This window comes from Myotis myotis, unplaced genomic scaffold, assembly GCF_014108235.1.
Source record: "Myotis myotis isolate mMyoMyo1 unplaced genomic scaffold, mMyoMyo1.p scaffold_m19_p_13, whole genome shotgun sequence".
Classification (NCBI taxonomy): Eukaryota; Metazoa; Chordata; class Mammalia; order Chiroptera; family Vespertilionidae; genus Myotis; species Myotis myotis.
This window is the reverse complement of record NW_023416317.1, coordinates 27,851,660-27,878,493: the sequence shown is the minus strand read 5'-3', so window position 1 is coordinate 27,878,493 and position 26,834 is coordinate 27,851,660. Positions and strand designations below refer to the sequence as shown.

The 26,834-nt window shown below is 46.5% G+C and overlaps 1 protein-coding gene across 3 annotated transcripts; it reads right to left on the bottom strand.

Moving 5' to 3' along the window:
- Nucleotides 1–402: 402 nt before the first annotated feature.
- RBP2 (retinol binding protein 2) lies at nt 403–21,676 on the bottom strand. 3 transcript variants are annotated; one of them, XM_036332402.1, is made up of 5 exons: nt 20,567–21,672; nt 13,815–13,936; nt 5,752–5,930; nt 2,402–2,503; nt 403–645 (listed from the first exon to the last, which is right to left on the bottom strand). In XM_036332402.1, the coding sequence occupies exons 2-5, from the start codon at nt 13,885–13,887 to the stop codon at nt 595–597; spliced, it is 405 nt and encodes a 134-aa protein (XP_036188295.1). In that variant the 5' UTR covers nt 13,888–13,936; nt 20,567–21,672; the 3' UTR covers nt 403–594. The 3 variants fall into 3 exon arrangements, with proteins under 3 accessions (XP_036188295.1, XP_036188294.1, XP_036188296.1); XM_036332401.1 differs by having other exon boundaries at nt 20,319–21,671; XM_036332403.1 differs by lacking the exon at nt 403–645 and adding an exon at nt 757–868 and having other exon boundaries at nt 20,319–21,676.
- Between the last annotated feature and the right edge of the window lie 5,158 nt (nt 21,677–26,834).

Here is a 26,834-nt window from a genome sequence, read left to right as displayed (position 1 = left end):
GGCTTTCTTGGCACAGGAACATGCGTGGTTGTGGGGGAGCACAGCTTTCCGGGAGGCCCCTGTCATGGCTGCTCAGGCAAAGTACAAACTAGAAGGCATATGCATCTTAAAATAGAATCTTGGAGAAACGAATGTGCTATCTAAAGGAATGAATCTCAAACAGGCAATGTTCAAGGATTAGGAGGCGATACTATGTTGGCCAGAGAACATTTCCAGATAAAACAAACACCCTCCCCGGCCAAACAAATGAACTAACAGAAAACCAACGAACAGGCTAAACTAAAATACACAGCCACACAGAAAACCACAGGCAGGCAGTCACCTGTTCTGCTTGGGGGTAAAACTGACAGTTCTACAAATACAGGGAGAGAAAGATAAAGGATTTCAAAGTATGGGAGTGAGTTTTGTTTTTTCATTTAATGCCAGGTTTCAACGAAGGGAGAATATGTTTGTCACTGGTACACATTCGTTCCGTGTAAAACCCATCCAGATGTCTTAACAGGCTCTGTCAGGAGTGGGAGGGTCCCCACGGCTTCGTCTCAAAGCTGGTGAAGAACCCTTCACTGGGAGTGTGGAGCAGGCCCCTCACGGCCATCACTTCTTTTTGAACACTTGATGGCACACCTGGTCACCGCATGTCAGATCCTGCAACATCAGAAAGTGGGTGAGTGATGAACAAGCTGGGTCTTCCTTCTGCCCGGCCCCTGGCCTTCTTGTTGTCTGTGATTTGGGTGGGAGGTGGGCGGGGTGGGGGCGGGGGGAGTGACTGTAACGAAGAGGACACATATTCTGGGCAAAGTGCATCTCATGGATCCAATCAGCTGACATGCCCTGATTTGATTTTGACCCTTGAATTGAGCTTGAGCAACTATAAGAACAAAAAATTTGAAGAAATTACCCTCTTGGGCGGGATTTCTCCTACTTTCATGATTAAAGCAACATCACCTAATTTATAAAAGGCAGCAAAGCCATGAAGAAGAGAAGGCTCTAGTGGGGAGAAGCATTCGGAAGGCAAGGGCCTAGGAAGATGCCTGCTGGTGACCCGTGTGGCTCAGCCCTGTGGGCTTTCTGTCCTTGGGAGATCAGAATGTTGGTTGGTCGTGGCCCAGGCAATGAAAGGGTGTGGGCTGCAGATAAGATGCTGTTTTCCATCCAGATAGAGCAGCGGTTCTCAACCTGTGGGTCGCGATCCCTTTGGCGGTCGAATGACCCTTTCACAGGGGTCACCTAAGACCATCCTGCATATCAGATATTCACATTACGATTCATAACAGTAGCAACATTACAGTTATGAAGTAGCAACGAAAATAATGTTATGGTTGGGTCACAACATGAAGAACTGTATTTAAAGGGCCAGAAGGTTGAGAACCACTGAGATGGAGGGAGCCCTCAAGCCTTATCTGTAACTCATGACCCTTTAAGGGAGGAGAGAAAAACACGGGTGTGGGGAGCGCCAGGAAATCATCGCAGTTGACGATGAATCCGTTGTCTTCACCGCAGCGACCGTTGGGTATTGCACTACAATTAAAACGATCCATCATCCAACCCGGAGCAGGTAGGGAAAACCTTCCATGGAAAACAGCGCATGCCTCCCATTGGTCATCCATCAGCTGACATTGCCTCTGGAATAAAGATCCCAGGTGAGGCAAGGCTGGCTCTGAAGGGCACGTGGTGACCTGAATACTGACACTGGGGCCAGGCACCTGCCTGACTCCACAGATGAATGAATGAATGAAGTGCCATTAGTTGAATGAGCCATTTATTTAACAAATGAGTGACTGAATGCATGAAGGAGTGAAGAATTTTTCACTGTTTGAATGTTTGACCCATACGTTGCCTTGAAGATTGAAGAATAAAAAAGTAAGCTACCTACACAGATATAATTCAAGGATATCAGCAATGGTACCCACTGCACTGCTTTAGTTTGGCATCCGGTGGACACAGCTTATGATGGGAGGTCCATGCCTGAGGCCTACAAGCAGTTCACGGGCTCAGCTGCCCTCTGTCCGTTCCACCTGCACCCCAACCTCTCTTTTTCAAGCTCACATAGCTGCGAGGAGGCCTGGGCCCACCCTCTCTGGGGACAGCTTAATTCTGAGCCTCACATTTCTCTCCGGCTGCTCTTTACAGGTTCCCTGCATTTCTCCATGGATCTCAGCTCCCTAGCTCAGCATTTTGAACTTTCATTTTAACGGCAGCCATCACAGAAACGGCCGTATAGATTTCTTCCTGGAGACCCCTGAGCCAGACAGGAATGGCTTTCTGACTCTATGACCACACACATTTGGCTGGAGCTCAGCGGGGGAGTGCAGGGCCATTTTTCTTGTCAAGGTGCCTGGCTGGATGAACAGGCAGCTCGTGTGAGCACAGAGGCAGGGAGCTGGGCAGACCCAGGACTTACCAGGTAGAGCTTGTCCCCTTCAACCCACTGCCTCCAGCCACGGTTCTCCTTCTCCCCCTTCTGCACGCACACGAGGACATTGCCTTCCCAGGTGATCAGCGACTGCAATGACAAGTTCCAGCAAATCAACTGCGTGGCCTTGACTGGGACCAGACGAACGTCAACCTGCGGCTGCAGTCCCGACGCTGTGCCCAGGCTCCCGCCTGGCCACCGGGCAGAGCCCTCAGCCTCGGCCGAGACCTTCCAGGCTCATTTCCACACACACCTGCCATTCTAGCCAAACCGGCTGGCTGTGGCTGGTTCGGTCCTCTTTTAAGGAATTCTACTCTTCCATTTTATCCTATGGGACAGATAGCATTCCAAGTCAGAAGGGGGAGATAATAAATGTGACTGTCTCACGATGTAACATTTCTGGGAGGGAAAACACCTCGGAGTCTGCAGATGAATAACAAACTGGGAAAAATAACTGTAACACATGTCAGACAAAAGACCCGCGTCCCTTCTATATAAGGCGCTCCCATAAACCAGTAAGAAAAAGATCATTAACCTAATAGGAAATTCAACTGAAGACGCCAACCCACAGCTTACATTTGGGGTGGGGAACGTCATTTGGGCTGGCCCTGCCACGGCATTAGGAGTGAGTTAATTAAATGCTTGACCAAATAGAGCAGCTAGTTTTTAAGGTGATAACTTTGTATGGCCCTCGGATGATGTTATAAATATCCAGATGGCTCTCGGCCAGAAAAATGGTTCCCTCCCCCGACACAAGGAAAGAAAAACACAACCCTAGCAGATGGCTTTTAAACCTAAGAAAAGACAATCAACTTCACTCATGATAAGAGAAATGGAAATGAAGGCCTTTTTGATACAATTAATCTCACAGTCAAAGATAAAAGAGTGATAGCACACTGCAGAGGGCCGGCACCCTCTGTGTATGATTGGTTCACCCACCCCCTGTCGCCCCTTCAGGCTGAAGGGTACCAGTCAAGTCACAGGAAGGAGGTAGTGCGGAGGGCACCTGCTCTGTGCTGATTCTCTTGGGAACAGCCCTTTGCGGGAGACCGGGCACAGTCTGTCCTGGTACTTCTCATTCCCCACTGGAGAGGGAGAGCCAGAGAGAAAGAGAGAGAGAGAGAGAGAGAGAGAGAGAGAGAGAGAGAGAGAGAGAGAGACAGACCCAACTGTTTGCTGTGGGCAAGCAGAGACAAAAAGTAGAAAAGGGGATTCATTCATATTCTCTCTCTCTCTCTCTCTCTCTCTCTCTCTCTCTCTCTCTCTCTCTCTCTCCCCCCCCCCCACCCCCCTTCCTTCTCTTTCTCCCTCTCCCTGCAGGGGTAAGAACTGATCCTGGGGAGAGTGGGGTCTGAGGGAAGTGGAGAGGCAGAAGGAAAGTGGGTGTTAACGCAGGGAATCATTTGAGGCAGAAAGGGCTGAAAGGACGCCGTTCATTTCAGGAAGAGGGCGTTCTCCGCCATCCATGGTGATGCAAGAACTAGTCAGAGAGAACAGGTCTCTTTCTCAACCAAAACGCAAAGACTGGGGGAAATGAATCATTTTCAACTGAAATTCTGCGCCAATTTTCCTGTGAATTCTGGTGTCTGATGCATGGGCCCCCCAGCCACGCAGTTCAGAAAAGCCCTGTGGATCCCTCAGCCTCGCGGGTGGGGCTTCGCAGGGGCCGTCCCAGGCTCGGACGCTGAGGCTCTCATGCCAGGCCCGCTCTGACGGAAGCATCTCCAAAGTGCTTTTCATGTCCGACTTCCTTAGCGAGGGTACTGAATATAATTCAGCCTCGACGTGATGGCTGAGAGGACAGTGCCGCAGGACGGCGTGAGAAATAAAACGGGCCCCGCTCTCGTGGCTTGGATGTCAGTAGCAAAGAAGGATGACAACCTTTCCTTCCAATCCCAGGGAGGTGACAGAGCTCATGGCCCATGACTTGGGGAAGCGCTGAGTCTTCCAACTTTTGAAAGAACTTCTGGAAGCAGGAGAGAAGGGGGACTCCGGGGAGAGTGGGGTGCATGGCGAATGAGGAAGGGCAGGGTGGAGGGTCCTGGCACTGTGAGGGGCTGGCCTCTGCTGGGGGTGATAACATGGGTACCTGGTGATAGGATACCCAGCTCACCTCCCCAGCTTGGGAGCCAGGGCAGAGTTCCGGTGGCTGCATTGGCAGAAATGGGGTGGGTGCTATGAATATTCAAGCTGCCCACCCTCATGCAAACTACATGGGCACGGACAGTGAGCAGCCAATGGCGGTCGTACCAAATGACCAACCAGAAACCCTTTCCTGGACTGTGTGACCCCTGGGGTCCTTATATGATGCTAAGGTTGGGGTGGGAGAATCCTTCAATTCCACTGAGATTAACTTTCTCCCCATTCCTACATGTGGGGACTGACCAGGTGTAACTGGATTTGGAAAACCAAAGGCAGGCGCATGGAGTGTGAGTGTGAACACCGAGACAATTGCTCACCAGGCCGTGATTCCACACTGGTGACTCTGGAGGAGAGGGGACCTGCTGTTACCCCTGCCTTCCCCACCTCCACCCACTGCCCCCTGCTGCTTCCACACTCTGCCTTATTTACAAACCGCTCCTCTGGGTGAGGGCCGGCCTCCTCTGCACTCCAGCTCCTGTGCTTGGAGATAACACGTGAACTCAGGGCTGCTCGCTTTCAGAATCCTCCCTATATGCACGCCACTCAAGCACCTGGCAGTCTGGCCTTCGGAAGCCTGGGGATTTGCTCCATTAGGTCCTGGGAGTCAGGGTGACGCTGACCCAGAGCTAGAGACTTGCCCGAGACTTCTGGAAGTTCCTGGGACGGGGGAACCCTGACTTCACTCAGTACACTGAGTGTTTTGTTTTCTATGCACTTCATTCTTCTTTAAAAAATAAACCAGTGGGGCTCACCTAAAATGGAGATATTTCATACGAAAACCTATGAATTCTCAATATCTCTTGGGGAAAAAAATCTGTGAACATGAGGTATCAGTCCCTCGTGGCAATGTGTGGCTGGTGCTGAGCAGGCTGCCCCCCCCCCCCCCCCGAGGAAGCTACCCTGCTCAGCTCACAGGGCGGAGTCCTCCCGACAACACCCCACCGGGCCCTCTTCTCCTTGCCCGCCAGCCCATGCCAGACCCTGAGGGGCCACACCCTCCAATCGCTCCTTTGCTCATAAGCTTAGTGCAGAAGCTAGCTTGCCCCTTCCTCCCTAAGATAATGTTGCTTAGTGCCGGCATCATTAAGTCCATTCTGGTCCCCCTTCCAGGTTGTTGCTGTCATTTTCCCTTTGTGAAGCCAAACAGCCAGCCCCCCCAGAGTGTGCACATGACAACCGCCCGCCCAGCTGAGTACCTTCACAGTGCGGTTGTCCAGGCCCTTGGTGTGCTCGTCAAACTCCACTCCAACGGTGAAATCCAGGTCATAGTTGCGGAACGTGCTGTTGGTTTTCGTCTTGAAGTTATCGCCGTCCTGCTGAATGATCTTGGTCTGAGTCAGGCGGACCGCGATCTTGCGGGTGGCGAAATCAATATCTGTTGGCAAAGGGAGTGGTGGAGGTTCTGATGTGCTCAGTCAGACTCATTCATTTCTTTAACAAGGCCAAGCAATCAGGACCGGAGACACAGGGCAGGGCAGGCCCCATTTCTCTGCCTAAGCAGGAAACAAGAGTTGTCTCACACCCGGCCAGTTTGGGCAGCTCAGTCAATTGTTGGGGAGCCCTGGTGGCAGGGGGAGGTCGCAGGCAGGGTCATGCCTGAGCTGCAACTCTCCAATATGCATTCATGTACACACACACACACACACACACACACACACACATCCCTCCACCACAGCAGCTCCATTCTACTTATTTGACATATTGGGTTTCTTTTGAAGAGTTTGCAGAACATACAACTTCATGTTTTAAAAGAAAAAAGACTGTTTAAAACTCACCAGCCTAGATCATAGGCAAAGATGGGATTTGTTATTGTCTACAAGCAGGGAAAGGTACATATAAACTTCCATTTTTAAAGCAGATTAGGAGCTTACTTATGTAGGCTGTTCTCCCTCCCTTACCAGCTTTAAGTGTGCTCCAGATACTGTAGACCAGCGGTTACCAACCTGTCGGGCCTCACGGACCACTAGTGGTCCTAGCACCACCGGTTAGCAACCGCTGCTATAGACACTCAGTAAAGACTTGCTTTTAGATTTGCTTCATTGTTTTTAAGGAAAAGATGGCCATTTGTTTATATTTTTATTATAACAAATTTCAAACAAGCAAAAGTAAAGAGGAGAGTACAAGGAACCCTACACTCATCACCCGGATTCAACAATTACCAATATTTTGCTGCATTTATTCATCTACAGCTTTTCTTTGTCCTGATATTTTAACGGAAATCTTACTCATCTCTTAGAGACCATTAGGAAGTAAAAGGGGGCATGCCCTTCAATGGAGTGTTGCATTTCCCAAGCTCTGTACTTTACAGTAAAAAGCTAAGTGCTGCGTGCACCTCCTTGCTAACCTCTGGTTATACATAATCCATCCTTCAAGCCAAAAGGGCGCTATCTTTGTGGAATCAACCTAGAAACGGAGGATAAGTCTGGGGTTGCTAAATGTGTTCCTTTGCTGTGAACATCATTAAGCTCTTAGTCTCTCACCAAATCATATTTGACCCCCTTTATGCCTGTAAATTCTCCAGTAAAATGGGGGAAAGATGGCTTACCTCACAGTTATTTAAGGTAAAAATTCACTTAAAATAGTGATAAAATGCTTTACGCAGTGCCAAGGAGCTATGGTTATTTGACGCACATTGGCCTCCAAGCCTTGGCCTTTTCTGTTTCAGTCAAACCCAGTCTGGAGTGAAATGTTTGGGCCACACTTGCACATCCACCACCCGACGCTATCCAAGGGCCCGGACTCTGAAGAACAGTCGGATGGCAGCTGATCTGCTCACTTGCATGGCCCTGGCCCGTCACATGGACATTGTGTCAGCTTCCTCACTCCATGTTTTGACCAGGGGGTAAAGAGCTTTAGCTTTGGCCCTCGGTGCTGAGACCCATGCTGGGCCACACCCTACTGCTGGCACCACAGGTGGAGGTGGAAAGAAAAAACCAACCAACAACCAACCAACCAACCAACCAACCCACAGGTCACATATTAACCAGATGAAACAAAGAAGACGGCTCCTCCAGGCAAAACTACTCAGAAAGAACTGGGAATTACAGAGGAACTCAGAACCGAGGTGTTTGTCAGAGAACAAGCCTATTTTCACTGCCCAGATGTGGATAGCAAGGCCCAGAGACGTTAAGTGGCGGGTTCCAAGCTACTCAGCTGGGCTGGAGCTCCCGACAGTTTGCCTACAAATACATTCCGTGTATCAGGCACAACTAAGGCTTTCCCAGCAGAAAATATTGCTTGTCCTTGGCTGCTTAGAAAGGTGGATCGCAGTTTAAAATGCCTATTGCTGGGGGGACTGGCTTGTCCTGGAAATAGCATCCCTACTCAATCTTTCTGACCGGGGCCAGCGGAATCTTGTTAGAGGCTCTATGCAAATGTGATCAAGCACCACTTCTTCTCTGGATTGAAAAATGGCCTGGCCTCTTGGCTACCCTTTAGCGTTTACACAGGCCAGTTAATCACGCCACCTATGCTCCACTCTGGGGAAGGGAGCCGTGATATTTCTAATCAAAAGGAAGGTTTACCTGCAGCTGTAGAACACACACGCGCACCCACACACAGGTTACAGAAACGCTTCCCCTTTGTACTCTGCAGAGAAAATTATTTTCCTGCTATGGTATTCTAACACCAGGGTTATCAAGTATGTTTTATCTGCTTCTCTGGATGAAAGGTAGCTCCGCGCCTGATTTACAGCTGGGTGAAATGAATTTCTACCTCAGGGGAGAAGGTCCAAAGGCAAGCTAGTCCTGAATAATATATATATGGCTTGTGGCTGCCGCAGAAGAAAAAAAACAACACTGAAGTGACTTTATTAAAAGCATACTTTTCATAACTGCATTTTGAACAATGCAAGCCATAAAGGTGAAATATGAGTATGCTACTCAACATTAAAATGCTTTGTAATGTTATTGTGAAAAAAGCTAGAGTTGCAGGCTGAAAGGGCAGGTGCTCTTTGTAAATTAAAGAGCAGAGATTGCACACATATTCATCACATGAAATCTGAGACCCATTCCCAGTGCACCTGTGATGGGCTTCAAACCTGGACCCCTTCATTCTCCCATCATCAGCACTTCGAGGCAATTGTGAGCAGCAGTGTGGAGGAGCAATCCTCTCCATTCTTCCATGCCATTTCCTCCTCCGTATGACACATTTAGAGAGGACTTGGCTTGGCCCCCTACCTGCCTCTTCTCACTCTTCAAGGGCATTTTTAAATAGGTTTCAAACTTTCTCTGGCCAGCAAGGCAGGCCAGAGACCTTGGGGTGCCTCCCTGCTCCCCTTGCTCTATTTTACCTCCTCACCTGTAGGCTACTACTTCCCACTGGGAAGGGGCCAGGATGGAGGTGCTGCTGGTATAAGCAAGGAAGGGCCCAAACTTGCCTTCACCTGGGTCTCTTCCACCCCCAGCACTTTCCCTGTTTGAAAGTGCAACCAGGTACCATGTGGTTTATACAAAGACTTTGGCAATGACCTCATTGACTTGTGAGCACCAGCAGGAATCCAAATGTTGTGACACCAACTCTTCCTTGGGTCATTATACAGTCTCTCTTCTTTTTTTCTTCCTTCCTTCCTTCCTTCCTTCCTTCCTTCCTTCCTTCCTTCCTTCCTTCCTTCCTTCCTTCCTTCCTTCCTCTTCCTTCCTCCTCCCTCCCTCCCTTCCTTCCCCCCTCCCTTTTCCCCTCCTTCCCTATCTTCCTCCCTTTTCTCCAGCCCATGGCACTGCCCTAGCCCAAGCCACCATCACGTTTTGCCTGAACAACGTAACAGCCTGCTAATGGGAATCTCTACTTCACTCACTCACTCACTCACTCACACACTCATTCGTTTTTATGAGGGACTCTGAGGGGCTCCGGTGCAGTTACTAAGGGTCCTGCCTGTCTACTTAGGTGTCCCCATCCTGACAAACTTGATGGGAATGAAGCCGCCTCCCCTAACCCTGGGCCTAGTACCTCCTCCCGGAACAGTGCTGCGGAGAGAGCTTGGGTGTTAGAATCAGACAGGGCTCCTGTCTGCACTGCAGCACTTCCCAGCCACAGGTGACCCCAGGCAAGCCCCTTCCCCGCTTCCCTGGGCTTCAGATTCTTCCCCTCACGAGATGGAAAGCATTCCTTCCATCCTCGCCCCTGACTCCACCCTGTGCTCTGGATCATGTATCAACGTGCCAGTTTTAATACTTCACTTGGATGCATAATGAGCATCTGAAACCAAATATGGAAAGCAGAATGCTGCACGCATGTCCCCTGCCCAGCACCCCGTCTGAACGCACTCCTCCCCAGGCCTTCCCCATTTCAGCCAATGGGATCGCCACCTTCCCAGTTATTCAGGCCTAAGCCTGGGGGCCATCTTCACTTCCTCTTGCTTCGTATTTATCTGCAAGCCCTGTCACTTTACCTCCAAAGTATACACGGGATCTGTCCTCTCTTCTCCAGCCCATGGCACTGCCCTGGCCCAAGCCACCATCATGTTTTGCCTGAACAACACATCAGCCTGCTAATGGGCATCTCTGCTTCCAGTCTTGCCCTCCTGTGACTCATTCTTCATACTGCAGCCATAGTGATCCTTCAAGAATAAGATAGGTTAAGTCCTCCCACTATAAGGCCTGACCTGCCTCTGTGGACTGATCTTCCCTTGTTCACCACACTCCCAACACACCAGCCGTCATATGGTTCTCAAACATGCCCAGAGCCTTTGCACGTGCTGTTCCCTGTGCCTGGAATAATACTTCTCAGCTTTTAAGCTTCGGCTCAGACAGCCTTCCCTGACCACCCATCATTCTCCACCCCATCATTCCTTCTTATCTTTTTTAAGCACTTACCACTACCTAAAATCATCTTCATCCTGAGATTTTCAGCCTTTTTCATCCCATGGCACACATGAATTAATTACTAAAATTCTGCAGCACACCAAAAACTTATTATATTTTTTGTTGATCTGACAAAAATATAGGTATAATTTTTATTTATTTACAAAAAATAATAAAAATAGAAATTACCTCCCTTTTTTGCTGCAAAGTGACTTTAAAAAAAAATCAGGTGCCTATACTTGTACATAAAGATTTCTGTTCAAAAAAAAAACAACACAACCCAATCAGACACAACCTGATCCAGCCGGGAGGAGGACCTCAGGACACGACACTTTTCTCAGGGTAAGTAGTTTACCAGCTGCCTTCCTTTGCTGTCAAAAAAGAATTTGGGGCTTCAAGAAAGACCAGGTGTCTCGGAAAGCAGGAGAGGAGGTGCCCTTGACCCTTGGCACTCCTTCTTTGATCAGTTAATGACTTCGATAATTTGGGGCAAACCCAAAGGTTGGCATGACGTGTCACTTGCTGGGGCCAGCAGCTGGGGTGTGGGGTGAGTCACTGGGAGTCTCTCATTTCCCCCCGGAACCAGCAGTCAGGCCTGCAGAGAAAGCCAACTCCCTGACGTTGGGACTAACGCTAAGAAAGTGGCAATTCTTTGGCAGAAAGTGGAGTTATACCTCACGGTGTCTACATATTTGGGATTTGCTGAGATCTCCATGTGTGTTCTCCCCAAATGCCAAGGGCCTCGTGCCCCCAGCCGCAAGGCAGGCAAGCTCCATGGGCTTGTCAGCGTTGGAGCAACAGCCCCTGCCTTGCAGGGCAGGTGTGGAGGAAATTGCACAGATCTGCTGGGCTGCTTTCAGCAGGTGAAATTGTCGGGGTGGCCCTCCCTCAGCTGCTTCCGGCTGAGACCCTTGAGGCCTGTTTTTAGTCATCACCAAACGAGGCCCCCTGGGCAGGTGAGAGGGAGCAGGTGTCCCGTCTCCATGGTGGGAAGTGACTCCAGCTAAAGCATTTCTGCATGTGGCATCATGGCCTCAAGCTGGAGCAACTTCCTGGGGCCCTGCGACACCGTGGGCTGCCAGCAGCTGGGTAAACTGAGGCATCAAGCACATCTACCTTTGGGTACAACCACCTACAGTTTTCATTTTAATCAGGAAAGTGGCAGCCTACTCCTTCTAAACTTCAGACACTGGCACAAAAAGGTCCAACAAGCCCGGGTGGTGTGCTCAGTGGTTGAGTGTCGACCCAGGCACCAAGAGGTTGCTGGTTTGATTCCTGCTTAGGGCACATGCCCAGGTTGCAGGCTCAATTCCCAGTGGGTGGCATGCAGGAGGCAGCCGATCAATGATGTTCCTCTCTCATTGATGTTTCTATCTCTCTCTTTCTCCCTTCCTTTCTCTCTAAAAATCAATAAAACCTTTTTTTTTTTTTTTAAAAAAAAAAAAAGGTCCAACAGTTTTCTTATTAGCTTGAGAGCTATGTAGATCTATGACGCTAAACTGGAAATTCTGACTGCAGCTGTAAGAGACAATAGGCATCTGATACCAAAGATACTGGGACAGAGCTATGCAAACAACTCATTCCCAGGGTGGGAACCCCTCCCCCACGCAGAGGCTGCACACTGGTGTGGAAGAGGCCCCAGAAAGGCCGTTTCTAGAGCGAGAACTGGCAGCGTGCCTTGCATCAATCCCTTCCTCCCGGAGAGGACAGAGGGCGGGACAGAGTGGCTGGCCTCTCACCTTAAACCTAGAGAAAGGGTTTCAGGGGCCCACCCTGCAGAGCGGAAACTAGACGGAGGCTGGATTTTATACCCAAAGTCACCGCAGGACTTTTCATTCTTTAAAAATGAGCAGAAGAAGACACAAAGTTGCTTTCTGATGATATTTCCCCGAATCCGCTTGTTTGGCAGGCTGCTCAAACCTGGCAGCCCCCAAAGGCCCTTGTTAACGCACTTCCCGTCGTTCCACGGCCGACATCTTCCGGAGAAACAGGCAACGCTGGTGCTACTTCCCCTACTCGGCAGATGAGGAAACCCGTTCTGAGAAGGTCAAGGTCAGAGAGAAAGCCAAAGCTATGTTGGCCCCTCTGGTTCGCTTTCCTCCTCTGATGCTCTTGTTCAGAGCTAAGCTCCAGACCATTTATTTGCCCACAGATAGAATCAGAACTCAGTTCCTATTGCTCAATCAGGGCACTGAAAGCAGGTGCAACACGGTTAGGATTTTGCCTCCCCCTCCTCTTCCAAGTACAGGGTGTCCCTAAGAATGTATACACGCGGTCCCAGCTGCTAGCTCAATTTTGAAATGAAGTGTATTTTAATAAACACCGCCTTTACCATTATTCAAAGTGTGTGCATCCATTTTTGGGGATGCCCTGTGTATTGAGGCAAAATTCGGATCACCAGGAGGAAAAAAGCTACCCAGTGTTGGAAATATGTTCAGTGTACACGAAGAAAGTCCTATAAACTGTCGAACATGCCACAGCCCTCGTTGTTCACACACTGGAAATGTTCATTAAGCTAGAAGTGAACCGCACACACAAGACCATGACAACCGTTCTTGATGAGACTTCCCATCCCCATATCCAAGCCCTTGGGCCCCGGCCCCACCCGCGGCCACTGTTCTCCTGTTTTGTGTGGGCAAGTTCCAGCCAGGAACTCCTCACGTGGGGGAGATGCTACCGCTGGCTACGGTGAGCGGGAGGCGGTGCAGGATGAAGTCAGTATGAGCAGCCAAAGCCTCTTGCCCGGTGCCCAGACCATGGTGGCTGCCCAGCAAAGGGAGCTCCCCTTTGGGAGGCCAGTCCCCCTGCCTTCCAGTGGCTTCTGCCCACCCCACGAGAGATCCTATAAGAGAGTCCGCTCGGGACACACACTAATTGAGCCCCTGGCGTGGAGCCTATTTCAGAAGTCAGATAAGCAGTACCACCTGGTTGGACGTCTATGACCAAAGCCTTTCCTGGCCTCTGCGGGCTTGCTTTTCTCTAGCCCTGAAAAGATTTGTGAGCCACTCCTCTTCTCTTCCCACGACAAGACTGACAAAAGGGCAATGCAGGGCCATTGGTGGATAATATCGGGTCCAACCGGCTGTTTAAGAGATGGCGGTCACAGGAACGTGAGCGACTGCATGATCCTCTCAGGTCTGGCTTTGCTCTTGTATGCACATGTATGTTTGTGTGCGTGATTGTGTATGTGTATCCTCCATTCAGTGCGTTTTTTCTGTGGACCACGTACTACGCTAAGGACATTCTAGCCACAATCTCATTTACTACTATTCCCAACTTGCAGAAGAGGAATCTGAGCCTCAGGGAATGTGCATGATGTGCCTGATGTTACATAGCTCGTAGGCGAGGAGTGAGACCTGCACTTAGATGTGTGAGCTCCATAGGGGCACTGTCCGGAGGGCCAGACCACAGTCCTTCTGAAGCTGCCCTCCCTCTTCCACCCCCAGCCACCCCCTTACCCAGGGCCTTCATGTAGCCTTCAAAGTTGTCATTGCTCTCCATCTCCCAGGTTCCATTCTGGTCCTTCGACATGGTGATGGACTCTGGTTACCGTGGTGCGTGGTGCACGTCCAGGAGCAGGCTGCAGGGAGAGCGTTTTGAAATGAGTCACTTTTATAGCCTAATGGGTTGGGTTTATGGCTCTGAAGATAACAGGTGCAAAGGTGATAAGCACAGCCCAGAGGAACTTCCCTTTCCTTTTCAAAGTTCAGAAGGACTACAGGCAACCCATGGTCAAAGTCCTGGCCTGGGCCAGCATGGATGTCCTGGTGAAGGCCACACACACCTGGCCCTGGGCAGCTCATTTTTGGCTGGCTGGGCTCCCACAGAGCCCCTGGCCCCACACAGAACACTCCATTCAGCACCGGAAGAACACAAAGACCCAGTACCCACCCCCACATGCAATACAGGCCACAGCCCCTAGGCCTCAAACTTGGAGTCTGTCAGCCACGTAAGCACTGCCACTTCCGGTCTGGCTAATGAAGCCAAGAAGATGAGCACTCACACCTGTGGAGCTCCGCTGTACTCTGTGCTGACCACTGTGCTTTCTTCGTCTTGTTTTATCTTACACGAGCTCTGAGTTATGTTTAGCTAGCTCCATTTTACAGATGAGCACAGATCAAGGAGGTTAAATCACATGCCTAACAACAACTGGTAAGTGGCTGAGCTGGGATTCAGACCCAGGTCTGCCTGGCCCCCAAGCTCTTTCTTTAGCATGTGTGAAAGTCAGGTGGGAAGGGTCAGAGTTTGACTTGAGAGCCCGATTCTCACTTGCTCTCTTCCCCAAGGGCCTCTAAACAGCAGGGCCAATCAAAAAAGGTATGTTCTACGAGAATGAATCTTCTGAAAGCAAGCAGATTAGGTTTATGGCTTAGGTTTGGGAGGGAGGCCAGATGGGGCAGTGGGACAGCTTCAAGACCCCAGGAGCAAGCTGAAGTTCACCTTGACCAACATGGGGGGTGGAGGCGGGGGGAGGCGGGCATACTGACATTTGGGTAAGTACTCTTGGTTCAGGGCTGTTCTTCAAACTGACTGTCCCAGTGGGTCAGAAAATGGGTTGATTTATTGCTCTGCCACATGGTTCTGAGAGATGGGGTCTGATCAGGGGTCCCTACACTCTGAAAAAATGGAGGTGTAGGTTGAAGATGGGTAAACCAGGAGTACTCTAAAGCAAGGCCAAGTTTGATGAACACCCTGGGGCTCTAATGTATGTGTTCTTGTGCTGTGAAATCTAAGCAAATGGCTCTGTGTGTGGCTTGGGGGGTGTCAAATAACACATTTGTCTTTCAGTAAATATACTGGAATCAGGAAGACACGCAGTAAAAAGTGGCCCAGCTGCTGTTAAAAGGGGAGGAGGAGAATAAAGGACAACTTCTCCACAAATGGAAAATGAGTGATATCAGCAGAAGTGGACAGAGAGTGAAGCACTGGGTTTCATTCGTTGAGGCCCAACAGAGGCTGCTATAGACTGAGCACTCAGTCTTCTGGGTTGGAGAAGTAGGCATTCCCCTCCAGGTTCAGATTCAAGGGCCTCCACACAGTCACTCCTACCCAAGCGGAGTCCCCTATAGGCCTCCCTTGTAAGAAAGCATAAAAAACTGACCCTGTAGCAGAAGGGTTTAGGGGCAAAAATGGGGTTGTTAATTGCAATAAGCCAGGGACTTGGGTTTTAATGGGCATGGGGATTATTCACCTTGTGTAAGGCAGGAAGTTGAAACTGAGATGCTAGCAGAAAGCCAAACCACTTTAGGAACTAATTCTCAGTGAGCATGTGAAGTAGCCAAAGCTGCTCAGAGACAACAAGAATGTTTGCCTATTTAGCCCAGGATCTATGTGAATTAAATGCAGTTCTTCTCTGTTCGAACTCTGGTTTGGGGTTTGAATTTATGCCTCCTGCTAGCCAAAATCTATACTAATAAAAGCATAATATGCTAATTAGACCAGACAGAAAAACGACCTTTCAGACGTCATTCTGGATGTCCTTCCGGACAAAGCCATGGTGGCAGAGGCCGAGGAAGAGATGGTTAGGGATGATCAGGCCAGCAGGGGAGCAGTTAGGGGCATCAGGCAGGCAGAGGTGGTTAGGGGTGACCAGGCAGGTAGGCAGAGTGGTTAGGGGTGATCAGGCAGTCAGGCAGGTGAGCAGTTAGGAGCCAGCAGTCCCGGACTGCTAGAGGGACGTCCTGGATTGGAGAGGGTGCAGGCCGGGCTGAAGGACTCCCGCCCTCCCCCCTCACCCCCCCGCCACCCATGCATGAATTTCGTGCCCCAGGCCTCTCATATTAAAATAAAGTCCTGCTTGCAATACTTATAGACTGCTAGAAAGAAGTAAATGTAAAAACTGTCTGGAGGGACACACCTTTGAAGGAGGCCAATCAGAATTCCTGTAATAAAGCCATGACAAATGTGATTTCATAATCCCAAATTGTAAAACACACATGAAAATAATCCACCTAAAGCAAACATCAGCAGAAACGTACAGTCAAATTAGACTTCCAAGAGCTTCGGATAAAAACAAAACAAAACAAAACAGATACAAACTATAAAATAAGTGTGTTTAAACTGAATAAAGAAAACTAAAAGCACTTAAAAACATGAAAAAGAATAAAGTGATGTGTTTTAAAAGCTAGATTAAAAAATAACCAGAGTAGTTGTAGAAATTTAAAAATACAGTCATTAAAATTAAAAGGTAACAGATGAGTTAAACACAGCTGGAGAGAGAATTAGTAAACTGGAATGTAGTGCCAAGAAAACTACCCCCATGTATGTAACACAGAACACACTGGTGGAAATTCAGAACACCAACATAAAAATAGCATTCTAAAATCTTCCAGAGAAAACAAAATAAACCATAGAGATTACCTATAAACAATACAAAACAATCTCATTTACAGTTGCATCAAAAATCATAAAATACCTAAAAATAAATTTAACCAAAGAAGTGAAAGCCTTGTACTCTGAAAACTACAAGACATTGGAGAATTAAATTGAAGAAGATACAAATATATGAATGATACACCTTGCTCATAGATTGGAAGGATTAATATTGTTAAAATGTTTTTACTACCTAAAGCAATATACAGATTCAATGCAATCTTATTAAAACACCAATGACATTCTTTCCAGAATTAGAACAACTAATCCAAAAATTTATATGAAACCACAGAAGATCCTGAATAACCAAAGAAATCTTGGGAAAGAACAAAATGGGAGGTATCATGCTCCCTCACATAAAACTGTACTGCAAAGCTACAATAACCAAAACAGTATGGTATTGGCATAAAAACAGATATGTAGATCAATGGAATATAATAAAGAGCCCAGATATAAAACCTCACTTAATGGTCAATTAATCTACAACAAAGGAGTCTATAATATACAATTGGGTAAAGACCATCTCTTCAATAAATGGTGTTGGAAAAAGTAGACAGATACTTGCAAAAATATTTGGACTACTTTATTACATTATATACAAAAATAAGCTCAAAATGGATTAAAAACCTGAAGCCATAAAACTCCTAGAAGAAAACAGACAATATATTCTTTGACATCAACACACACACACACACACACACACACACACACAGAGGAATATTATTCAGTAATATCTTTTTTAATATGTTTCCTTGGGCAAGGGAAACAAAAGAAAAGAATAAATGAGACTATATCAAACTAAAAAGTTTTGGCACAGCAAAGGAAACCATCAACAGAATGAAAAGACATCCTACTGAATGGGAAAAGGTGTTGATAAATGACACATCTGATAAGGGGTTAATATCCAAGACATATAAGGAATTCATACAACTGAACACACACACAAAATAAACAACCCAATTTAAAAATGAGCAGCAGACCTGAATAGATATTTCTCCAAAGAAGATACATAAAGGTGGCCAACAGACCTATAAAAAGATGCTTACTATCATAATCATCAGGGAAATGCAAATTAAAACCACAGTGAAATATCACCTCACACCTTAGGAGATTAAGATCCTAGCAAGTGTTTGATTTGTCCTCAACAAAACACGGCTTTAGCGTGTTCTTTGGTCTCAGATGTGTAGAAGATGGGGGTGGGTGGGGAGTTCTGTAGGCTATAATCAATAAATCAACAAATAAGTGCTGGTGAGAATGCAGAGAAAAAGAACCCTCATACATTGTTGGTAGGATTATAAATTAGTACAAACACTATGAAAAACAGTATGAAGGTTCCTTTAAAAATTAAAAATAGAGCTGCCATAAAATCCAGCAATCCATTTCTGGGGGTTTATCTGAAGGAAACAAAAACACTAATTTGAAAAGATATATGCACCCCTATGTTCATTGCAGAATTACTAGTTATAGCCAAGATATGAAAGTAACCTAGATTTCTATCAATAGACGGATAAATAAAGAAGATGTGGTACAATGGGATATTACTCAACAATAAAAAAAAGAATAAAACGTCATTTGTGGCAATATGGATGAACCTAGAGGGTATTTTGCTAAGTTAAATAAATCAGGCAGAGAAAGACAAATACCGTATGATTTTACTTGTATTCGGAATCTAAAACAAAACAAAACAAAATAGAAACGAACCCATAGATATAGAGAACAAACTGATGGTTGCCAAAGCTGAGGGGAGTGGGGGGATAGGAGAGAAATAAAATAACTCAGACATTTTTAAAAAGAAGCAATACAATAATCACATTAATAAGACTGTTTAACAATGGGTGGAAGACAACAATGGAATGATATCTTACAATGATGAGAGGAAATAGTTTTGAATAAGGATTTGAAAACCCAGCCAACTTCATTAGAATATGAGGGTTTTAAAAACTGAAGTATTTTTAGATATAATATCCCCAAACTGGAAACCTAAACATCTATCAACAAGTTAATGGAGACACAAATTGTGGTGTATTCAGTCAAAGGAATACTATGTCCTGATACACATAACAGCAGGGATGAGTCCAATGACATATGCTGAGGGCAGGCAACTTGACACAAAAGATCACATACTGCATGGTTTATATGAAATTCTAGAAAAAAAACCCAACCTAATCTACAGTGATATAAATAGATCAGTGATTTGGAGGGTATGGGGAGAGAAGGTGGGGATAGGAAAGGTCACAAGGGAAATTTCTTGGGGAGGTAGGATGGAAATGTTCTATAGGTGAGATGGTGGTTGTAAGACTTGTCAAAGCTCAAACTCTACAATTGATACCTGTTTCTTCCCACTGTATGTAGGTTATGCTTTAATAAAAAATGAATACAATTGTTTGATTTTTAAATATATTTTTTATTAATTTCAGAGAGGGAGGGAGAGATAGATAGAAACATCAATGATGAGAGAGAAACTGGATTGGCTGCCTCCTGCACACCCCCGCCCCCTCCACCGGGGAGCAAGCCCGCAACCCAGGCATATGTTCTGACCTGGAATTGAACCGTGACCTCCTGGTTCACAGGTTGACGCTCAACCACTGAGCTATGGCCGGCTGGGCTGAATACAATTGTTTTTTAATTCACGTATTTATTCATGATTGTTTATACAAAAAAGATTTAGTTATCACTCAAACTAAAATCCCATATTATTCCCACTTGAGAAGTTAGCTGATCGACATGAAGTACACGTGTGCTAAAGAGGCTGTAATTAGCGATCGACTAGATGTTTGTAAGAAATATAAGCATCAATATTACCTTAAAAACCTAAGAGGGACCCCTCGAGCAGCGGTTCTCAAATGTTAGCAAATGTCATCTGGGGGGGCTTATGAAAACACACATTGTTGGGCACCACCCTTGAATTTCTGATTTAACGGGACTGGGGTAGGGCCCAAGAATTTACATTTCTAATAGGTTCCCAGGTGGTGCTGCTGCTGCGGGGTCAGGGCCATAATTTGAGGACTACCATTAGAAAGCAATGGAAATAGAAGAGAGACCACTGGAGAGAGAAAAATAGAATCTTAAAAAAAGTTTTGGGTTGGCCACAGCAAGTTTTGAATCCAGGTTTCACTACTTCCTAGCAATGGGAGCCCTGGACACGTACCTTCCTGGAGTGTCTGGCTCATTCTTTGAGTCTCAGGGCCACTGTAAGAATTAAAGGCGATAAACATAAAGCTCTTAGCAGAGTCCCTGGTACAGAGCATGCCAGTCCCTGGTAAAGATTTTTGGCTGCCAGTGATGTGTTTATCCCAAGGTAGTGGCTATGGGAGGGGACTGCAGATTGAGCTCCTAGCAAGTGTTTGACTTGTCCTCAATAAAACACAGCTTCAGCGGGTTCTTGGGTCTCAGATCTGTGTGTGTGGAAGACGGGGTTGGCTGGGGAGTTCTGGAGGCAAAAAGTGAGGGACGGCGTATGAAAGATGGCAACTGCCAACCCACCACCCAGCCAGTATTGTCCCCTACACCTTCCATTCAAGGATGAGCACCTATCTTAGAACTGACAGCAGGGCCCCTTACCTCTCCACTCATACTAACAGGTCACATACCTGAATGTTCTGCTTCTCAGCTGCCTGTGTGTCTCCACTTCTGAACGTATTTGCGTAAGTCTTTGCGGAGTCCCTTAGGTGACTTTTAAGGCTGGGAAGACTCATCAGCCAGAAGCCAATCTTTCTAGGTTGCAAGAACCTCTCTGGAGACCACACTGAAAAGTGAAGGTGTGGGTCCCTCAAGGGGCTTGGGTGTGAGATAAATCAGTCAGCGAAGAGCAAGCACAGCAGGGACCCCAGGCCTTTACCTGCTGTCCTCTTCCTCGTCCTCCGGGGCATCTGCCGGGCGCCTCACTGGTTCCCAGAAGCTGCAGCTCCTCAGGCCCAGGCCTGCCCAGCTCTGCCCTCTCTTCTTCTCTGAGGGGAGAAGGCCTTTATTCAGCCGCAAATGACATCAGCAGGAAGCTGACTTGGCTCCTCCGCAGCACCCACTGCTTCCCCGCCCTGTGACTTGCACATCTGGTCCCACTCTTGTGCTTGTTACAGGAAGAAGATATTCCACCAGATTTGTTTCACCTGGAGATTCAGGAGGACCGGGACCTGGAGTTCCTTCAGCCACCAGGCAGCACAGGGCCTTGCTTCAGTTTTTATATAAATTGTGCTTCTTCTTCACGTTTGCTCCCAAAAGGCAGTCCCAGAGAGCAGGCGGTCGCAGACTCTCATCCCTCCCAGGGCCACAGGGGTCGGCTTGCTCTGGCCCCGGGGAGGAGGGGGCATTTGCAGCCCCCTGTGGTAGGGAGCTGGCAGGGGTCACTCCAGACCACCTCTTCCCAAGGGCACTGTCCCTGCCTCTCCTCCAAGGACTCTAGGAGGGCCCTTGCCAGTCCCACCCGTAGAAACTGTTTCCACCAGACCTAAGGCATGTATGACATTTTCCAGATTGGGCAAAATCTGTTGTCACCGTAAGAAACATTCAAAGTTTTGTGAGTTTATTTGAGCCTAACTGTCGACAATTGCTCGGAAGCAAAAATCTCAATGGACTGAGATAATGCTCCAGAGAATGGCAGTTTTGCAGTTTATTTTATATGTTTTTATTACAATCAAAAGTGAAGACACAAGTGGGTTACATGAAATTCATTGGTGATAGAGTAGGGAGGTGGGAGAAAGCAAAGCGGGAATTGGGATTGCATAAAAAGTACAATGACAGACATATGCTTCTTTTACTTAGGTGGGTGCAGGGTAGTTACTACTGTAGTTAACAGTTAACTCAATGACAATGAGGGGGTCTGTGGTCTCCGCAGAGCGGTGCTGTGCTTTGAGGGGTCCAGAAAAAGGGAAATTACTTTGACATTCCAACGATATGTTATGGTAGATGCAAAAAGACAATAGACAGGCTCAGTTAAGGTAAAGATTGACCTTTGCCAGGGAAGATACGGGCCTAGGACATGACTACTCACCATAGACTATTTTATTTAAATTTTTAATTTCAGACCATCCTTTGTGGTTACTTTAGGTCTCTGAGTTTGCAAGGCTGCCCTGCAGACCTCCCCTGGGCCAGTCAGGTCAGCAAGTGGCCCCTTTTTGTCCACACTGTTTATTTATTGTCTCTCTCCCTGAGATTAGGGGCCATTTCCCGTTTTACCACCATATCCCGCCAGCCTAGTACAAAGCAGATGAGGAATAAACAAATGTTTGTAGAGTTGCTGCGTGTCTTGAGGTCGGGTGAGGGAGGGCCTCCCCGCAGCAGAAAGCCCCAATTTTCTGCACACCCTGTGGAAGGCAGGGCAGAAGGACTTTGACTGCCAGTGATGCTGTGAGCGACCAGCAATCTTTCTTTTCAAAACTTCAAATTGAACAAAAACATTGGTGAGTTAATCAATAAGATATTGGTCCATATACTCTCCTGCCATTTATCAAATGCTGTTTGATGTGTTAAAATCAATGGAGATGTGCCCTTTCAAAAACGTTTATTACATAGTGTTTTGTTTCCAATAAGTGGGTTCACCCATGATTAGAATAACAATGGTGACCTTTCCTTACGCGTGTTGAGCCCTTGGCCAGGCTTGTTCCATTGAACTCTCTTAACAACTTTTCAAGGGAGAAGGTGTCAGTGAATTCCCACTGGTATAAGGATGATGAAGAGGAGGGTCACAGAGCTTAGGTTCCTCCCCAAGGTCACACAGCCAGCAAGAAGATGGTGGGTTTGAACCCAAACACTTTTCTTTCTGAACCATTAGGCCTTTGTTTTTTAATTGAGGAACATAATATTTACCTCTTAAGGCAATGGTGAGCATTAAGTTAGGTGATGTTTGAAAAGAATTGGGCACAGGGATTCTCCAATTGTGGTCCTATTAAAACCACTTGGTAAACCTGCTTTAAACACAGGGGCCAGTGCCCACGCTACTTGAGGGATCCTGGGCCTCTGTGTGCCTTACCAGCTCCCAGGGGATTCTGATACCCACCTAAGTGAGAACCATCAGTGCAGCATCTTATACAGGGTGGGAAAAAGTAGGTTTACAGTTGTGAGTACACAAAACACAGAGTTAATTCTTGCATTATTATTTATTAATTATTGTATTACTTTGCATAGGAACAACTGCAGACCTACTTTGGCCCCACCCTATATCCACAAAAACATGGAGGAGCTAGAAAACAAGCAAGCACAACATTCCCCTGAGGTCCAGGTGTAACGAGAGAGCAGAGGGTGGACAAAGACGTTGGGCCAGAGAAAGCATCATGGTCCCCTCTGTGCCCTATCTTCTGCAGATGCTGCCCCCTGGACTTGGGAGGGCCAGGCCTCAGGAGCTGGCATTCGTAATGCCCATGACCGCATGGCTGCCCTTGTGCCAACAGGGGCCCCGAGGCGGCCACTGGCAGCATGCCTCTGTGTTCGGGCCACTGTGGCTGCCGGTGAGGAGCACCTGGTTCTGCTGCTCTTCTTGACTGTGCAGTTTGCCTGTTTGTGAGTCTGATTGAATGTTTCTCAACCAGAGCCCCCTGAGGCTCCCGGGGCCAGGCAAGTCTGTTCCCCCTGCTGACAGAGGTGAGACCCCCGCAGACGCAGAGCCCCGCCCAGGCCCTGAGTAAATGTCTGGTGCTACCCCGGCCGGGGTAGGAGCCATCAGGTTTGTCTCCACCTGGAGACTCAGAAGGAAGGGGACCTGGAAGTTCCTTCAGCCACCACGCAGCACTGGGCCTTGCTTTAATTTTTATAAAATTGTGATTCTTCACTTTTGCTCTCAGAAGGCAGGTGAGGAGAGCAGGAGGCCACAAACCCTCATTCCTCCCAGAGCTACTGCTCTGGCCCAGGAGGGCCCTCCCCACCCTCTCCCACCCCCTCACCCACACTCAGGAGGAGGTAGGGAGCTGGAAGCGGTCACTCCAGGCCACCTCTTCCCAATGGGGCTGTCCCCGCTTCTCCTCCAAGAACCCCTGGACTGCCTTTGGCAACTTCTTCCCATTGACCTTTCCTTCCACCCCACCTAAGGAGTGCCTGACATTTGCATTTAATAGACCTTGGAAATACTTTCACATCAGCACATATTGTCTACTTCATTCTTATTTATCTCTTCCTATTTCATTGCATTTTGAATGGTAACATATTCACACCGTTTGAAATTCAAGTAGTATGAAAAATTATACAATGAAAAGGCTTGTTCACCTATGCTCAGATCCCATCGCTGCTACTCCCAGACAAGAAACCGTTTGTGTGAACTTGTGTCTTCCAGACTTTCTTGATTGCACTTAAAGTCACATATGAAGGTATTTTCTTCCTCTTGCCTTTTTATCCAAACAGGAACATGTAACAAACTTGGGTGCACATTTTTCTTTTTCCTTCTCTTAGCCAACTTTCCACATCAATATAGAGAGAGCGTTCTCATTTTTTCTGACTGCTAACAAGTACCATCATTAATGTAGCCAGTCCTGAGTGGAAGGCCGTTTGGGTTGTTTACTATTACTTGTAACTACAAGCATGGCTCTTCTGATCTAGCTTGTACATGTGGTTTTGTGCCCATGAGAACATATCGGAGTGGTTTCCACGTAGGTTGTTCAATGTATTAGAGTTCTTGTGTCATCATGTTCTTGGCAACCCTGTGTTTTAGCAAATCGTTTAAAAAAATTGTTCTCATTCAAGTAAGTACATAAAAATGTATTTTTACAGTTTTTAAATGGATTTCTTTTATTATAAGAAGTGAACATATTTTCAAATATTTGTGGACCTTTTTTTCTTTTTCTGTGAGCTGTCTTTTCATATCCTTTGTTCATTTGAAATTGGGTTGTTAGTCATTTTTATTGATTTATAAAGACCTTTCTATACACTAAGGAAATTCATCTGGCCATATAACTGTTATAAATAATTCTCTCAGTTCCTTGTTTGCCTTTGACCTTTTTTGATTACATTTTCCTGCCAAATTTTTCTCAAGACAGTATCTGCAGATAGTATAAGAGTCTAGGAACTACAAGTTATCAAAGAGAAAGCCACAGCCCCAAAAAGGCATCACTTGCTGAAAGTCCATGACACCAAATGTAGATTTAATACCTGATTTGATTGCAGTTTCAACCTCTCTCTGGAATATAATCTTAAACAACCAACCTGGAATTTTCTAGTCAAGCACCAGTCAGGTAAATTGTCACCTGGGCCCAAAGGAGGAAGAGGTGGCTTACATGACAAAACCCTTGCTATTCTCTTCCTCCCAAAAGAAGATGTTCTGGTCTAAAAATAATCGTTTATTTGCTTTTGCTAATACCTTCCCTGTCACATCCTTCTTCCTATAAAAAACTTCCATTTTGTCCAACCCCTAGGAGTGCCCTTCTGGTGGCCACATGGGATGATGTTACCTGATTCATGAATCACTGAATAAAGCCAATTAGATCTTCCCACAAGCAACTGTTTTTTGCCATGTTTAGCTGTTTCACTGGCACTTGCCTCCACATTTCTAAATAAGCGCATATCGCTTTTCTTTATTGTATCAATTTTAGACATTTTCTATTGATTTTTGTCAATGATGTTGAAGATTTAGCGTGCTATACCTCCTTCCCTTCCCTCTCCTCTATTTGCTCTCTCTCTATGTAGATTATCCAATTTTTGGTTAGGTCAATATTTAGTGTTTACATTCTTCAACTATTTAAATATTGTTTATAATTGAGCTGAATAATGTATTGTGATTAGATTTCCATTCCGGTACAGATCTTTCCTGGAGTTAACAATTGCCTCCGTTTGTTTTTTTTGTTGTTCGCTTGCAATTGTTAGTTTTGGTAGGTCAAAACAGTTGAATATTATCAGTTTCATATGTTTCAACTTCAGAGGTTCAGAAGGAGTCACCCCAAGATGTGCCTCTGTGGGATGCAGATTGTTTTGAGTTAGTTTCTCTGAAGGCTCAGGAGAATCTTCCTTTCCCCCTTTAACTACCAGAAGAACCTGAATCAGGAGCATCCACATAGTAAGAGATGATCACAGATAACCTCTGTTGACCTACCGACAGGAAAGACAAATACTAAACTTCTGTTATCACCCTGAAATGACCTTTTGAAGCCCCCAAGGCGCATTACCTCATCCCTAGCTCAGATGTCTTCAATCCCCCTTTCTGTCTCTGAACCTCTGTTGCATGGAGGGTCTCTGACTTTCTCATGTATGTGGGGTTCCCATACATGTGTATGTATTAAATTTGGTTATTTTCTCTTACTAACGTCTCATGTCTATTGGATTGTCAGATCAGCCAGAAGGACCTTAAAGGTAGAGGAAAGTTTCTCCCTCCCCCGCGTATATCTTTTTTTTTTTTTTTCAAACTCTCAATTATAATGTTAAATCACTCTCAATAGAATCAAGCACATGAAGGAAGACATTTGTTTTCTTGAAGATAGCCATAGTCAATTTCCTGGATTGAACAGAGGTGAAAATTCAGGATCTCAGTTCCTTTTGTAGATACACATATAATTGATCCTTTTGCTTTCAGTCTTCCTTGCCTTCTGGGACATTTGTGCTTCTGACTTCTGTGTCCCACAGAGGGTTCTGTGGGTACACTGGATTGTTTTTCATTGGGATACGTCTTTGTGCCACTTGAGTTTCCTTTTCCTACTCTGCTACATCAATTACCACACGTATTCAACCACTTTTCCATTTTTCCCATCACGCAACTGCTCTTCCACTTTCTTCACTTTTGTGGATTTATACCTCTTTTATTCTTTTCTGAAAAATTGTAGACAATTTTGAAATGGACAAAAATATATGAGTGGATGTTCTGGCTAGCCCACCCACTTAGGTTATCTTTGCTTTTGTTGTCTTTGATTAGGCTATTTTCCAACTTCATAGAGATAGAAGTTAACTTGTAGAACTAATTGTAATGCAAATTTCTGGTCCATAGCTACACAATTGATTCCTGATCATGGCAGTATGAATAGGTTTTATCCAGTAGAGAATATAAATTTCTGTAAACCCAATTTTCATTTAAGCCAGTTGTAACATCTAACTGGTTGCCTAATTAATTAAATGAGTTAATTTAAAATCTTTGCTGTTCATTTTATATTTGTACTAGAGGCCTGGTGCACGAATTCGTGCACAGGTGGGGTCCCTTGGCC